General features: G+C 41.9%; 1 protein-coding gene across 3 annotated transcripts in view; it reads left to right on the plus strand.

The window, feature by feature from the left end:
* SPRED2 (sprouty related EVH1 domain containing 2) overlaps positions 1–16,544 on the plus strand; it is a 155,722-nt gene that overhangs the window by 81,014 nt on the left and 58,164 nt on the right. The window contains exon 1 of one of the 3 annotated variants that reach the window (XM_027768092.1): positions 11,432–11,463. The exons of the other annotated variants lie outside the window; for them this stretch is intronic. Coding sequence (XP_027623893.1) covers positions 11,447–11,463 — 17 coding nt within the window. The 5' untranslated portion in view covers positions 11,432–11,446. Of the gene's footprint in view, positions 1–11,431; positions 11,464–16,544 lie in introns of those variants that run through there. 3 annotated transcript variants of the gene reach the window in all.

Consider the following 16,544-nt stretch of genomic DNA (forward strand, 5'->3'; position numbering starts at 1 on the left):
AGTTAAGTAACTCTGTCCAAGGTCATACAACTAGTGGTAAAACCAGAGGAAAGCTACTGCCTCTTAATAAGAATGAACTTGCAGGATTTATAACTCCATTCATTGTGTGCTGTTTTTGTAGGTGTATGATTAAAGAGTATTGTTGACAGTTCTCAGAAGAGAGTTCCATTTCCACAGCGGGGTATCCATACAGCCATCTGAAAAACAGAGATGATGTCCACATGGGAGGTCTGCCTAGCTAGGAAGCTACCATTGTCTTCGATAAGATTTTTTGTGGTCAGCCTCAGGTGGGTGATAGAGTTCTCTCCTGAAGACTGTACCTGGAGGTAAAGAAACAGCAGAGTGGATTGACTCCAGCACACTTAGTCTGTGCAGTGATTGTCTTGGTCTGAGCACACACTTTAAGGAAGATTTCAAGTGCAGACCGCATTGTTCTCCCCGGAAGGTGCTTAATACATGAAATGATCACACCTTAGGCACTCCCTGTATTTGCTTTCCAAGTCTTCAACCAGTCCCATCCCTTGAAGTTAAAAATCCCACCCCTAGATCTAGGTTTGATTACTTCCTGTAGCCCTGGTCTTTGAAGAAGCCACACCTTGCCCTGGTTGGCCTCAACACCTCCAGGCTTGAAGAGGAAACATTTCTACTCACACTCAGCCATGTAACCAGCATCCTGAATGCTTTAGCCATTCCCTTTTCCTTGCTAATCCAGCCCTTGACTCTGCCCTTCATTTCCCAGAGTGACTTCCCATACTTCTAATACATTGGGTTGTTGAAAAAGTCGTGACGTTCGGGCTGATGAATGGTTAGAAAAACTGTGGTACATATACTCAATGGAATACTATTCATCCATAAAAAACAACAAAACCCTGGCCTGTGAAAGGAAGTGGATGAATATGGAAGACTTACTGCTGAGTGAAGCAAGCCATGCTATGAAGGAGAGGCATTGTATGTCCCCACTTAATATATACCGAGTGTCTGCACTCTAAGAAAAAAATATATATATTTGAAACCATACTGCTTCTGTTGTTATAGAGTCATAAAATTATACAAAATTATAAGAAATATTTTGAACATTATCTTTAAAATTCAGTATTTTGAAATTTTGAAAGTTGTTTGTAAACTGTCAAGAACTATGGAGTATGAGCTAAAATTTTTTGATATGTAAAGTAAATGTGGAAAAATGTAAACATAAATAAATGAAAGAAAATGCATATTATCAAAAAAAAAAGTCATGACTTTTTTTCTCATCGAAAAATGTAGGAAAAATAGATCATAACTTTTCTGACAACTCAATATTTTAGATACCTTCTCCCTCTCTCATGAGCCCTCCCCTGGTGTGTATCCCCTGGTGTGTAACATACTGTGTTAGAGGAACTCAGACTATGCAACTGAATTCGCCTACTCGTTAAGCTTCCTATTTTTCCTTTACACAGACTAAAAGCAGAATTTGTAGAGATGACATAATCATACAGAGCACCCCACACCGAGTAAGCACTGGGTGAAAGTGAGTTCCTTTACCTGAACCAAGGCTGAAAATCCACAATCTTAACTCTGAAAGGTCCCCACATCATAGGTCTCTTATTTTTAAAAAATAATAACAATAAACAGTCATCCTGCTTTGCATAATTTGCTACCTTTCATCTGTATAGGTTTTCTGGCTCTGATCAGGCTAAACATCCCCAAATTAACCATGAGCTTTGGAGAGAACTTTATTTTACCCCTCATGCCAGCCAGTTACTCTTTTTTTTTTTTTTAATTTATTATTATTATTCAAGTTTGACTTGAATGAAAGGGAGAATGAGAAAGAAAGCCACCAGGTCTGGGACTCAAACCATGACTGGCCATGTGGGAGTCCGGCACCTTCACCACCACGCCACCTGCTGGCCCCGCCAGCTACTCCTGAAGAAACATGGCTGAGAACTGACTTGGCTTAAAGTGTAATTCGTCACTATGTGCACTAACTGAAACTCTGCTCTCAACAGGTAACAATACACGTTATCTGCCTCCCCACCCCTCCTTGACCAGCACTCATCAGCCACTTTAGTTTTTTATTTTCTTTTAGTTTACTTTTTTTTCCCATGAGAAAGACACAAAAACAGAGACAGAGATAGGCATTCCCAAAAGGGTCTTCATGCAGCATTTCACTCCCAGTCTCAGCTGGCCTGGATCCTGGGCACACTTGCATATACCTGGCAGATACCAGAAGGTCCCAGGACACAAACCTAAGACCTTTCCAAGGTAGGTCCAGTTGAGTTATCACTGTGCCACCCCTGGCACCTCCCTTTAGTATTTAACATAGGCATTTCTCCTGGATGGACTGCTCAAGCATATGCCAGTATGGCCACAAGTCACCCCAGAAGTACACTTTTCATGTCTAAGTACACCCCGGATTTCATCTGTGTCTGAACAGCTGGCTAAGACGATTCTTTTTTCCCAGAGAACATAACCGAAGCAGTTAGAATAGTTTCTTTTGTTCAAATTTTGCTTCCCAGAGATGGGTCCCAGGAGTCCCTTCACCTGCATTATCCATTAATGCTGTGGATTCATTTTCTCCAAATAAACAAGCGTTCCTGCCAAAGGAAATAGGCAGCACAATTGGATGCAGGGATGTGTCTTGGGACCTGCTTTTGAGGCGTGTTCTTCACTTGCTGTGTTGGCCCTCAGTTTCCTTGCAGGGCTCTTGGCAGTGACGGGCGCTGCAGCCCTAATTCCTGAAGGCCCCTTACTGCTTTATGAATCCTGCATGTGACTTTCCGACCTTCTTGAAAGCATCCTTCGCGTCTGTTTGCTCGGTTTCCTGAATATCTCTTCCAGATCATCTTGCACCTCTCACTGCAAGCTCTGGGGACACATGTGGTTTCTACATAATGCACAGATGTGACTTGTGGGGGGAGTGTGTGGCTGTGGACTCACACTGAGGGGTCACTGGACTGTGGAATACGGGAGATCCTCTGAGTGGGCAGGTCAGGAAAGAGGGAAGGCGGGAAGACCAATAGACAGCTCCAGGCTCTGTAGGTTTCCCCACCCACCATGGGACAGAGAGCTGTGTGTGTGCTTTGCACTGAAAGGGAAATGAGCTTACAGCTCATGTGGACCAAATCATCTTGAATAGCACTTGGGCGTCTGATTCTCAGTCAGACATTAAGCAGAATAAGGGTCTAAAAACCGAAACTTCCATAGGGAAAAGACCAGTTTCTTCGTCTTCCAAATGTTGATTGCCAGGGATCGACAGACTTTCTCTATAAAGGTCTAGATGGTAAATACTTTCAACTCTAAGGACCATATGGTTTCTTCACAACTGCTTAGTTCTCCCTTTGTAGCTCACAGGCAGTCGAAGACAGACAGTATGTAAACAGACCCATGTGGTGTCTGGCCATAATGTGACCACCCCACGAGGCTCAGTTCATGAAACTCACAAACATCCTCGTTGTTGTTGTTTGCATAAACCAGCGAATGTTCTGTATGTTGTCAGGGCCTATGCTAAGCACTTGAGAATGATTACAGTTATCCTGTTCAAAACAAACCTCAAAAATTAATGGTAGTATACTCATTTTTTAATTTATTTAATTTTATTTATTATCATTATTTTTCCATTTCACCAGAGAGAAAGAGGAAGAGTGATAATGAGAAAGCAAGCCACCGGATCTGAGATTCGAACTGTGGTCGGCCATGTGGGAGTCCATTGCCTTCACCACCATGCCACCTACTGGCCCCAGGATACCCATTTTATAGATAAGGAAATAGAGGCTTAAAGAAGTTAAATGATATAAATAAAGGCAAGGCCTGAATTTTGTACCAAGAAAGCTTTACTCCAAGTTCATGCCCTGCCCTACATAGTCAACCTATATATCTATATCAATATCTATCTATCTACCTATCTAACTATCTATCTATATATCCATCTTTAATATCCATGTTTGTTTTTAGATCTTGACAGTAGCCCAATATTTGAACTCTAGCAAGTACTAATGATAATGCAGGTAATTGCTAAAGACACTTATAAATTAATACATGGGAAGTTTTTTGGTTTTGTATAATTTGCTAAAGGGTGCAAAAAAATAAGTCTTAGCCAGGGAGACTAATAGATGATCAGGGAGACTGGATAAACAGATAATCTAAGTTGTTTTTTGTTTCAATTTTGACTCTTCACCAGAGAGCAGAGAGAGAAATAAGGGAAAGTGAGAAAGCATCTCCCATGGGAGATGGTCACACTTCAATCCTTTCTCTTCCATGTTTCCTTTCAGATTTTTGGGAATGCACACACACACACACACACACACACACACACACACACCCCCTCCTTGACCAGCACTCATCAGCCACTTTAGTTTTTTATTTTCTTTTAGTTTACTTTTTTTTCCCATGAGAAAGACACAAAAACAGAGACAGAGATAGGCATTCCCAAAAGGGTCTTCATGCAGCATTTCACTCCCAGTCTCAGCTGGCCTGGATCCTGGGCACACTTGCATATACCTGGCAGATACCAGAAGGTCCCAGGACACAAACCTAAGACCTTTCCAAGGTAGGTCCAGTTGAGTTATCACTGTGCCACCCCTGGCACCTCCCTTTAGTATTTAACATAGGCATTTCTCCTGGATGGACTGCTCAAGCATATGCCAGTATGGCCACAAGTCACCCCAGAAGTACACTTTTCATGTCTAAGTACACCCCGGATTTCATCTGTGTCTGAACAGCTGGCTAAGACGATTCTTTTTTCCCAGAGAACATAACCGAAGCAGTTAGAATAGTTTCTTTTGTTCAAATTTTGCTTCCCAGAGATGGGTCCCAGGAGTCCCTTCACCTGCATTATCCATTAATGCTGTGGATTCATTTTCTCCAAATAAACAAGCGTTCCTGCCAAAGGAAATAGGCAGCACAATTGGATGCAGGGATGTGTCTTGGGACCTGCTTTTGAGGCGTGTTCTTCACTTGCTGTGTTGGCCCTCAGTTTCCTTGCAGGGCTCTTGGCAGTGACGGGCGCTGCAGCCCTAATTCCTGAAGGCCCCTTACTGCTTTATGAATCCTGCATGTGACTTTCCGACCTTCTTGAAAGCATCCTTCGCGTCTGTTTGCTCGGTTTCCTGAATATCTCTTCCAGATCATCTTGCACCTCTCACTGCAAGCTCTGGGGACACATGTGGTTTCTACATAATGCACAGATGTGACTTGTGGGGGGAGTGTGTGGCTGTGGACTCACACTGAGGGGTCACTGGACTGTGGAATACGGGAGATCCTCTGAGTGGGCAGGTCAGGAAAGAGGGAAGGCGGGAAGACCAATAGACAGCTCCAGGCTCTGTAGGTTTCCCCACCCACCATGGGACAGAGAGCTGTGTGTGTGCTTTGCACTGAAAGGGAAATGAGCTTACAGCTCATGTGGACCAAATCATCTTGAATAGCACTTGGGCGTCTGATTCTCAGTCAGACATTAAGCAGAATAAGGGTCTAAAAACCGAAACTTCCATAGGGAAAAGACCAGTTTCTTCGTCTTCCAAATGTTGATTGCCAGGGATCGACAGACTTTCTCTATAAAGGTCTAGATGGTAAATACTTTCAACTCTAAGGACCATATGGTTTCTTCACAACTGCTTAGTTCTCCCTTTGTAGCTCACAGGCAGTCGAAGACAGACAGTATGTAAACAGACCCATGTGGTGTCTGGCCATAATGTGACCACCCCACGAGGCTCAGTTCATGAAACTCACAAACATCCTCGTTGTTGTTGTTTGCATAAACCAGCGAATGTTCTGTATGTTGTCAGGGCCTATGCTAAGCACTTGAGAATGATTACAGTTATCCTGTTCAAAACAAACCTCAAAAATTAATGGTAGTATACTCATTTTTTAATTTATTTAATTTTATTTATTATCATTATTTTTCCATTTCACCAGAGAGAAAGAGGAAGAGTGATAATGAGAAAGCAAGCCACCGGATCTGAGATTCGAACTGTGGTCGGCCATGTGGGAGTCCATTGCCTTCACCACCATGCCACCTACTGGCCCCAGGATACCCATTTTATAGATAAGGAAATAGAGGCTTAAAGAAGTTAAATGATATAAATAAAGGCAAGGCCTGAATTTTGTACCAAGAAAGCTTTACTCCAAGTTCATGCCCTGCCCTACATAGTCAACCTATATATCTATATCAATATCTATCTATCTACCTATCTAACTATCTATCTATATATCCATCTTTAATATCCATGTTTGTTTTTAGATCTTGACAGTAGCCCAATATTTGAACTCTAGCAAGTACTAATGATAATGCAGGTAATTGCTAAAGACACTTATAAATTAATACATGGGAAGTTTTTTGGTTTTGTATAATTTGCTAAAGGGTGCAAAAAAATAAGTCTTAGCCAGGGAGACTAATAGATGATCAGGGAGACTGGATAAACAGATAATCTAAGTTGTTTTTTGTTTCAATTTTGACTCTTCACCAGAGAGCAGAGAGAGAAATAAGGGAAAGTGAGAAAGCATCTCCCATGGGAGATGGTCACACTTCAATCCTTTCTCTTCCATGTTTCCTTTCAGATTTTTGGGAATGCACACACACACACACACACACACACACACACACACACACACACGGCAGGTTTTTTAAGCTGTTGGTTTCAGGACTCAAACTGCACAGTCAGCCATGTGGGATATCCACCTGAACCGCCATGCCACCAGCTAGCCCATGTGAAGAATTTTAAAAACAAGAGTCCATTAAAACTTTTATAGGAAACTGGAAGCCATAATCTGCTGTGCCTCCTCAGGCTGGTTTTGTGTCTATTTTATTTTCTTTTTTTTTTTTTTCAAGTTTATTTTTTTCTTCCATAAGAGACAGAGGGATACCCCCAACAGTGTCTTCATACCCAGATAACCCCCCAGTCTCAGTCCAAATCCCAGGTACATGCATGCATGCCAGGAACTTAGGGAGGTCCCAGGGTACAAACCAGGACCTTTCCCGTGTGGGTCTAGTTACATTACCACTGCACCACTGACCTCTTGTTTTGTTGCTTTCCAGCTCAGTTAGGAAATAAATTAGTACGTGAAGGCCTGGGGCGCTCAGAGGCAAAAATCATCCAGGCTGGTTCTAAGATTTGAAAATGAGGGGGAGCTGGACCTGGAGCAAGCTACTGCTCCTTGGGATGCCTTGTCCAGTGTCAGCCAACTCTTGCAGGAGGCTAACACTAGCAGGTGCTGCCAACTCATTGTACACACAGGTGTAGGCTCCCAGCTGCCCCTACCAATGCTGACATAGGCACTCTGGGATGTCAGAAGACCAGATAATCAGATCATCTAAGTTGCTTTCTGATTAGTAGTGATTGTTAGCATGCAGATTGACCAAATAAAAATATCTGTTAAAGATGGCAGAAACTGAGACCTGCAGGTGATGTAATGCTTATGCTGCAAGACTCCCATGTGGCTTACCACCGTTTGAGTGCCGGACCCAGAGGCTTGAAACACACTAGGCATGTGTGCGTGCCTGCCCAAAATTCCAAGAGGAAAGTGAAGGAGAAAGGATTGCAGCGTGGCCATCCCCCACTTGGGGGATGATTTCTCGCTTCTATCTCTCTTTCTCTCTAGCAAGTACATGCACCCTATAGCTAATTTCTTTTTTTTTTTCAATTTTTTTGGAGAGGTTTTTGCTATAGGGCACTTGTGCTCTCTAGCAAGACAGAGAGACAGAAAGCAAGAAATCACCTCCCAGGGAGGATGGCTATGCCACAGTCCTTTCTCTTCCATTCTCCTCTTGGGATCTTGGGCACGCATGCACACACACCCGGCGTGAGTTTAAGCCACCAGGTCTGGGACTCGAACCACGGTTGACTACATGGGAGTACAGTGATATAGCCATTACACCAATGGCTGGTCCCAAAAGTCTTAAAAAAAAAAAAGATGGCAGAAACTGGGGCTAGTAGGTGGCGTACTAGTTAAAGCAGTGAACTCTCACATGACCAACTGTGGTTTGAGTCCCAGATCAGGAAAAACTATCTCATATCCCATCACCTCCAGAAGTATCTCCCGAAGTTTCTTTCTTCAGTTTCATCAGGATGGTAATAGGTAGTGGGATGGTCAAAAATTTGGGAAATGCAAAGCTAGACAAATTTAAACAATATTTGCAAGGGTATAAGTATTGTTTTCCCCAAATATCCTGGATTACGTGTTCACACGCATGTGTAGGAACGCCCTTTTAGAAATTCTAATCCAGAAACATCTCCCCATGGTAACATTTTGGTAAATTTCTTTATGGGCTAAGATTTTTTTTAAATGGGTAGATTTATCAGCAATAGCAACTATTAAGTTGGTTTTTCTGTTTGTTTTTTTGTTTGTTTGTTTGTTTTTTGTAACAAGATTTATGTACTTTCTTTCTTGTGTTTAGTTTTATTTTGAAATATTTCATACTTAACAGAAAAGTTGCCCAAATAGTATGAAGGGCTCCTCTGATACCTAGTCCCCTACTTGTTGACATTTTATGACATTTGCCTTGTTTGCAATCTCTGTATTTGTGTGCACACATTATTGCTATTATTTTTTGTTTTGATGATTGTTTTTGCTAGAGTTTACATGCTCTAGCCAGAGATAGAGGAGAAAGCACCCACCAATGGAGTGTGGTCATACTGTAATCCCTTCTTTTTCATTTTCTCCATCCTGTCTGGATTGTGGACATTCATATACATGCACTGGCGTGTGTGCCCAAGACAGTGTTTTTCCAGCCAACGGGATTCACACCATGATAGGCTTTAACCACTACATTATGGGGCCAGCCTTCTTTTTGTACTTTTAATTAGTAAAACCTGAATCATAACGTTCTATACAAAATATGGATTTGTTTCTTGAAAATATTTAGAGAAATCAGTTAAAATTGAACTAGAATTTATTAATCCCTCTATTTCTTCCTGTTGTATTAAGGTAAATTAATGCTTTCTGAGTATGTAAAGGGCTACAAAATTACAAAGGAACTTTTTCTTTTTTTAATGTGCCAAAGGGTGCATGTGCTCAGCAGAAAGAGAGAAAGGGAGAGAGAAAGCAAAGCAACCCCATAGGTCATGGTCATGCCACAGTCCCTGCTCCTCCATTTCTCCCTCTTTTTGAGATTTTTGGGCTCACACACACAGGCACCTGGAGTTGTCTTTTAAACTGTCATGTCCAGGACTCAAACCATGTGGTTGGTCATGTAGAATCTAGCTGTGTTAACCACCACGCCATGGACTGGCCCACAAGGGAACATTTGGTAAGCCTGTCGTTTGCAAACCTTACGAGGAAAGAATGTGTCAAAGGTGGGCCAGCAGGCAGTATGGTGGTTAATGCACTGAACTCCCAAATGGCATTTGAGTTCCAAATCTGGCGGCTTACTTTCTCACTTTCCCACCCTCTCTCTCTGTCTCTCTGGGCAAATTAAAAATAATAATAATAAATAAAATAAATCTTTTTTTTTTTTTTTTAAAGAATGCATCAAAGGCAAATAAAAGTCTTCCGTTCAGACCCACACACAATCCAAATCAGTCCGGGTTGGATTAGTGAGGCTGTAATCTGATGTTAGGTAGGGACTGTCCCAACCACTTGCTGCCAGTTTGCAGTTTTATTAGGCAATGTCCTTTGAAAATTGGAGTTAGTGGTTGGTTGAGGTGGGAGCCTCAGTCTGAAACAGCTTTCCATCCTTTAGTATCAGACATAACGGGACATTAAGGTTCAGGGCTTTAGTGGGACCTCTATATTTTAACTTTCCTGCAGTGATTTCTCATGTTTTCACAATGCCTTGACATGGCTTGTTTCTAAAATGACATCTATCGTAGTTTCAACAGTGGTTTTATTTAACATACATTGGAGCTTCCATATCTGGAGGTTTTTTCCCAGCCCTGAAATCAAAGCCTTCCTCCTCCGGGTGGGTTCAGTAACCCAATTTGAGCATTAAGCAAGTTGAGCAAACACTGTGCCACCTTACAAAGGGATTTGTTGGTGTAAGGGACAGCGGATGTGACTTACATAACCTCTCATGGAGCGTTTCCAAAGCCATATAAGGAAGCTAGAAATAGTCACCTCTCCCTCAGACTGTTAACATTGAGCGCAGGAATGAGGTCGGGGCTTGTGTTCTCAAAGAAAGCATAGAGAACAGTCCCAGACAGTCTTGGGAAGAGAGGGTAACAGGCCTTCTTTCAAGGGGTTGATGCAACCTTCCTGGTGGCCTTAGGCCACACGGATCATACCTTCAAGCTGGAAGGCTGTGAAGGTTAAAACAACTTCAAGTTCAGCTCCCACACCCACAGGGCTGCTTCGTCTACTGTGCAAATGGCACTCCCATTCGCATGCTGTACCTTCATACTTAGCTAGAAAGGGTCTCGTTTGGGTATAAATTAGATCATAGAGCCTGTAATACAGTTGTGGGTTTTTTTTTTTTTCATTTTAGAAATATTTTATTATGAAAATTTTCAAAGATATTCCAAAGAAGAGAGAAAATCCCTGTCAACCTGAGTACACTCACACACACCTACAGCAACTTGTCAAGACTTTGCCACATTTCATTACCCCTCTCTTGTCATTCTTTGGCTAAAACATAACAAACCCCAGCTAACGTATTATTTCACCCCAACACACTTTAGTATGCCTCTCTAAAACGAGATGGTCAGGAAGCGAATGGCACGCTCAGTACCTGAGGTGACAGTCTGTAGGACCACAAGTACAAATTCTTCACCCATCCGCATCCTCAAACTGAAATATTTTGTTCAGAGTTGAGAGAGCGAGGATCCCTCTCTTTGAGCTCCCGATTGAATCAGTAGAAGGACCTTATTGATTCATGTGTTGCAAGATTTCCCCAGGTGCATTTTATAAATGCAGTGCCACTGTTCCACCTAACAAAATTAATCCAGGGGCCAAAATTGTGATGTGTCATTTTTACATAGTTCTGCAACTGGGGGAATCTCACCATACACGAATCAATAAGGTCCATGCCTCTTACTAATTCAACCAGTAGCTCAGAAGAGAGGGATCCTCGCTCAAAACTCTGAACAAAATAATTTAGGATGGGGACAGGCGAAGAATTTGCACTTGTGGTTCTACAGACTGTCACCTCAGGTATTGAGCTGTGCCATTCGCTTCCTGGCCATCTCATCCTATCATCAATGATTGATAATCCTGACTTACAGGAATTTTTTTTTTTAACATTATTTTAATTGGAAAAAGCATCTGTCAGCTGTCAGGCTTCCAGCTTCCACTTTTGAGAAGCAGGATGTTGAATGTGAGTAATGACACAACAGGCCTATAAAATGCGGACTAACCCTCGGATGACTCATCTAGTACAATGCAGTATATTTGTCAAGGAGACTGAATCATATATGGGGGAAACCACTTCTCAAGCAGCCAGCTGGTTCTCAGGTCAGCAAGAGCCGATCCATTTTTATCGGAAGCTTTATAGTAGCAATAATGCAAATACCCCATACTTGGTCTCTACAATGCAGAGGAAATGGCCTCGCCTGGCAGGTATGTGCTTACTGTTTACATGAACCTTATTTGCTCAGGGTTCTCTTCTGTCTAACCTTCCCGGTGTTTGCTTCTAACCTTTTCTTTTAAGGGAGAAACATCATCCTTGTAGAGAACGAAGTGTGTGTGTTTGTCTATGTGAGTGTGCCCACGCGCAAGGACAGATAGGTACCTCCTGGTCTGATGATGGACATAGAGCTCTTATCCACTCATCTCTTTCTGAAAACAGATTTCTCCTTAGACATTCGGATAGAAATGGCTTTAACCCACCTCCTTTAAGTCCTGAGTCTAAAAAGATGCTGCCTAGGAAATAGCTTGCAGAGAGGGTATACCTTGAGGATGAGTAGCTTAGAGCTTTAAAAAATGAATAAGCAGAGGTGAGCTGAAAGAGATGGTCTAATGACAACTGTTATCTTGTTGGATTTTTTTTTTTCAGTACTGTGCTTTTTTGAACCCCTCAAGATGCATAAGTTATTGCAAGAGGGCTTTATTCCCCTACTGAGTGAATGTGGTTATTTTTTGCAAATCACAGTTTGCTCATGCTGAATTCATGCATTAACTTTTTCTAGGTGGGAGAAAGGGTAGTAAGGGATGTGGTAGCAACATTTAATTATAGCCTTCACATGATCTGAAGTCTTGTTCTGCATAATTTGAAGGCTGTGTCTGCCTGTCTGACCCTTTCTCTTTCTGCACTCACTAAATTTAAACAATGTCTGACTGGTTAAGGCACATACCTTGTTTATTTGAGCATATTAAACATTCCTCTGTGTGTTGACAGTCTATTCAGTGTCTCCTCATATTTTTAAAGATACTTTTTGAGTCTTCCTTGTTAGGGGCAGATGCTATAGTTAGTTTATAGCAGAACTATTTATGCTTTCCTAGTCCGTCTGTCCAGAATGGCTAGGTCAGGACCTGTAACTCAACCGCCCACAGATCTGCCACAGATCCAGCCCAGTCTATCGGTGGGAAATCCTGTTATCACTCAAGGGTGCATTGAACAGTTCTGGGGTTACCAAGAAGGAAAAATAGGCAGCCTTTGTTTCTCTTCCCTTTTCTTGTAAAGCCTATTAACAATGACTTGTTTTCCTTGAGGAGCATGAATTTTAAACTCTGGGTAAATACACTCAATTTCCTTATTTGAATACATTCAGAAATGTATGTAATTTGGAAAGCCGGCACAAGGAGAGTTTGTTCGGTTTGCTTCTGTTTGTCTTATCGATTGAGGTGTGCACTTTTTTAGAAGGGCCAATTTTGTTTCTGGAGACAGGACCATCTTCAAATTTTATTAATTTTGCATTCTATAAATGAAAGCCACCTGTTATGCTGTAACATGCTAATTATGGTAGGGGACAGTAATGAGGAAGAACACTATTTGAAATATGTGGGGGTTTTGCTAAGAATTTTCCTGCCCACATCTGTAGTGCTTATTTTTATATGTGTATGCACATATATGCATACATAGTACATATTTAATAATAGCATTTGGTGATATTAAAAAATACTTGAGATTCAGAGTGAGGGCCCTTTTATATTTCTTGTTATTAACATTTTTTTTTTAAGTTGTGGAAGAAAATTGCTTAAGAAGTGTTCACTTAAGCTAAAGTCCATATTTCTCAATCGTGTAATAAACAGGGTTCTATCTTTCTGCTTTGGTGAATGTCACACTCAATTTAGGTTTCACTTTTTAAAATAATAATAAATAAGATTTATTTATTTATTTAATTCCATCTTTTTTAATTATTTTTTTTTAAATTGACCAGAGAGAAGCAGGGGGGGGGGGCGGAGAAAACCACCAGGTCTGGGACTTGAACCATGTGGGAATACAGCTCCTTTAACTACCACACCCCATGCTAGCCCATCAACTTAGGTTTCGCTTTGTTGTTGGAAAAATAATGTGACTTAATTTTGTTCTATCTTAAAGTCACAAGAGCTAATTTTCTCCGATGTCACTGAAAACTTAGGTTCCATTTTATCATTTCCCCTCTTCGAGGCCTATCGAAAATTATTCCAGGCAGAAATATCGAAACATTTCTTTTAATGTTCTTGATTGTTTTTGGTATTTTCTTTGACAGTGTCTCGTTTTCCTGTGATTTGTAGCTCAGAGCCTGTCCAAATTCTTTCCAGAGCAGCATAGAATTCTTTTTGTTTGGTTACGTTACACACAGGCTATATTGATCATTGAGACTCGGCAGTGGGAATCACTCCTAGGATGGTGGCTGTCACTCCTCAGAGGCCCATTTGCAGTTAAGAGCTCTGAGCCCTCGGTCCAGAGTTAACTTCATGGCTTTTCAATTCCTTCTTTCCCTTTGGCAGGAAAAGGAATACAGAGCCATGGCCACTACCAGAGGTCCCAGGCCAGTGGATAGATACGGAACAAGAGGCTGCCTGTACTCAGAGCAGTGTGCTGCGAGTTTAAAAATGCTTGTACTCTGGACCCAGCCCTGCCCTTGCTCTAATTCCCACTGTAGTGGGAACTCATTATTAGCGATAGTCTTCCGTGGATCTTCTTTTATTCATAGATTTGCTGGAGTCTATAATCCAGAGCCACTAATTGCTATGGGTCTGAGCAACTTTGAGCTATCCCCTTTTGGTTCTTTAGAATCTACCTCTTCTTGGATGAAAACCAAGCCAAGTAGTGTGATAGAACCTGACACAACGGACTTTGTTTTGCTTTGTTTCTTGAGGGGATGGCCGTCAGAGCATTTAAATTCTGAAAGATTAGTGCCCAGGATATTTTAGTGGAACAATGTTTCCCAAACTTTTTAGCTTGCTTTCTACCATCTATTAAAATTATATTTCTTTCTTCCTTTCTTTCTTTCTTTCTTTCTTTTTTTTATGAGTGGAAGGAGCAGGAAGTAGAAGGTGGAGTGAGAGGGAGGGATTTTTTTTTTTAAGAATTATGTTTTATTTAACTTTATTTGTTCCTTTATTATTTATTTTAATTTGACCACAGAGGGACAGAATGAGGTGGGGTATCAGGGAAGGGGGGAGTAAGAAAGCAAGCCGCCAGGTCCAGGACTCGAACTGCAGTCAGCCATATGAGAGTCTAATGCCCTTAACCACCACACCACCTGTTGGCCCTGGGAGGGATATTTTTGAACAGGGTCTCACCATCAAAATCATCTGCCCCAACCTCCCAGTTAGCCAGGATTATAGGTACGATACTGTGCCAGCCTGTTCAGGTGGATCCAGGATCCAAACCCAGGCCTCCCAAGGGGCTACAGCCTCACACAGCAGCACCCTACCACTTGAGCCATCACCACTGGGGCGATTAAAATTGTCTTCTGCACTGGCCCCATGTCGCAGCAGTAATGTGCTGCTCAGATGAAGCTGAGTCCCCCATGGCAACTACAGTTCGAATTCCCGGCTCAGTCAGCCTGAAATATTCTGGGCACACACATGAGTACCCAAAATCCCAAAGGCTGGAGAGCTAGAGGAGAGGGATGACAGACCCTGGGGAGGGCTCATCTCTCTCACTCTCACATGCATGTGCACATACCCTATCATGAATAAAGAAAAATATTTTTTCTGATTCAAAGTCATTATGAATTTAGTAATCATTTTATAAAAACAAACTTAATTAAAATCACTACAGATCATCTACCAACATTTAAAACTACTTGTATTCGGAGAGAATTATTTATTGTCGTGCAGATGCATGAGTTCGGGAGACATGGCCAGGACTGTAGCTCCCACAGAAGGGGTTGACTTGTCCATTTCCTCTTGTCCATTGCCCGCCATTCTGCTGAGATTAATAAATTACACTTGTGGGACTAGTAGTTGGTGTAATGGCTACATCGCTGGACTCCCATGTAGCCGACCATGGTTCGAGTCCTGGACCCAGTGGCTTAAACTCATGCTGGGAGAGTTTGCGTGCATGCCCAAGATCCCGAGAGGAGAATGGAGGAGAAGGGATTGCGGTGTGGCCATCCTCCCTGGGGGGTGATCTCTCACTTTCTGTCTCTCTTTTTTGGCAAGCACATATGCCCTATAGCAAAAACCTCTCCAAAAAAAAAAAAAAAGATTGCACTTATAGGTAAGTCTTGTATCAACTCTCTGGAAATAGCAACTTTCTTGTGTAGCTCAAAAAAGCCAAAGACAACTTTCTTAGGACATAAGCCCCACAGCAACAGAATCCCCCAAAATACTTTAGCAAGGCTAAAAGAAAAGTAAGTGGAATGAGTGACCACCCTCTTACCAAACCACATGGACTTTTATTAGTCGTGTACATTCTTCCAGGTAGAAGTTTGCTCACATATCGTTACATTTGTCTGAGTCCAGATTGGTCTTTGGGTGTACGTGTGACCGTTATAGAAACCATGCATATCCCCAGTTGGATTCTTAATCACCAACGTTTTTCATGACTACTAATGATCACCATGGAAGAAACAAATGCTTCAGAGGCAGGCTGGCACTCGAGCCCTTAGAAGGTATCTGTGGGCTTGGTATGAGAGGGGAACCTTCTTCGCTGCACATTCTAAGGGCAGTTCAGGGAGTTAGTTCATCATCTTCGGAGTTCAGCGTGCAAGGAATCACAACAAGATACTATCTCTTTCTAGATTTCAACCCAAGGGATGACGTTGAGTTTTCAGTGTTAATTCATGCATTTGTAAAGATTTTCCAGATTGGAGTTGTCCGGGCTGGGTTTTGCTTTTTTGTGGTTTTCTTTTAAACACAAGTTCCTTGTACTCATCCAGTGGAGGAGAGGGTTGTCTGCCATAGCTCTGGCCCCGTGGGTCCTGCTGTTTGACTGGCCTCTTGAATTCCATTAAATTTGAGCACAGACAGCATGTGTCATAAAGGCTGCCTGGGAAGGGTGAAGAGCAAAATTAGTGTCTGTGGGTGGGCATGTGTTCGTATTACATCGCCAGAGAACTGCAATGTGCAAAATCTGGCAGGAACTTGTTCCCCCCAAAATAAATAAATAAAACAGCCCCTTTTTTCTGCTCTGAATAATATTTTAAAACATTATAAAACCCCTTGTCCTGATAATATAGAAAAAATGGACCTGCTAGAAAATCCTTGCGAATGTCGATGTATTTAATGATCTTTTAAACCGAGGCTAGAAGGAAGCAATAAAT

This window comes from Tupaia chinensis, unplaced genomic scaffold, assembly GCF_000334495.1.
Source record: "Tupaia chinensis unplaced genomic scaffold, TupChi_1.0 Scaffold145484_1, whole genome shotgun sequence".
In the NCBI taxonomy this organism is placed as follows: domain Eukaryota; kingdom Metazoa; phylum Chordata; class Mammalia; order Scandentia; family Tupaiidae; genus Tupaia; species Tupaia belangeri.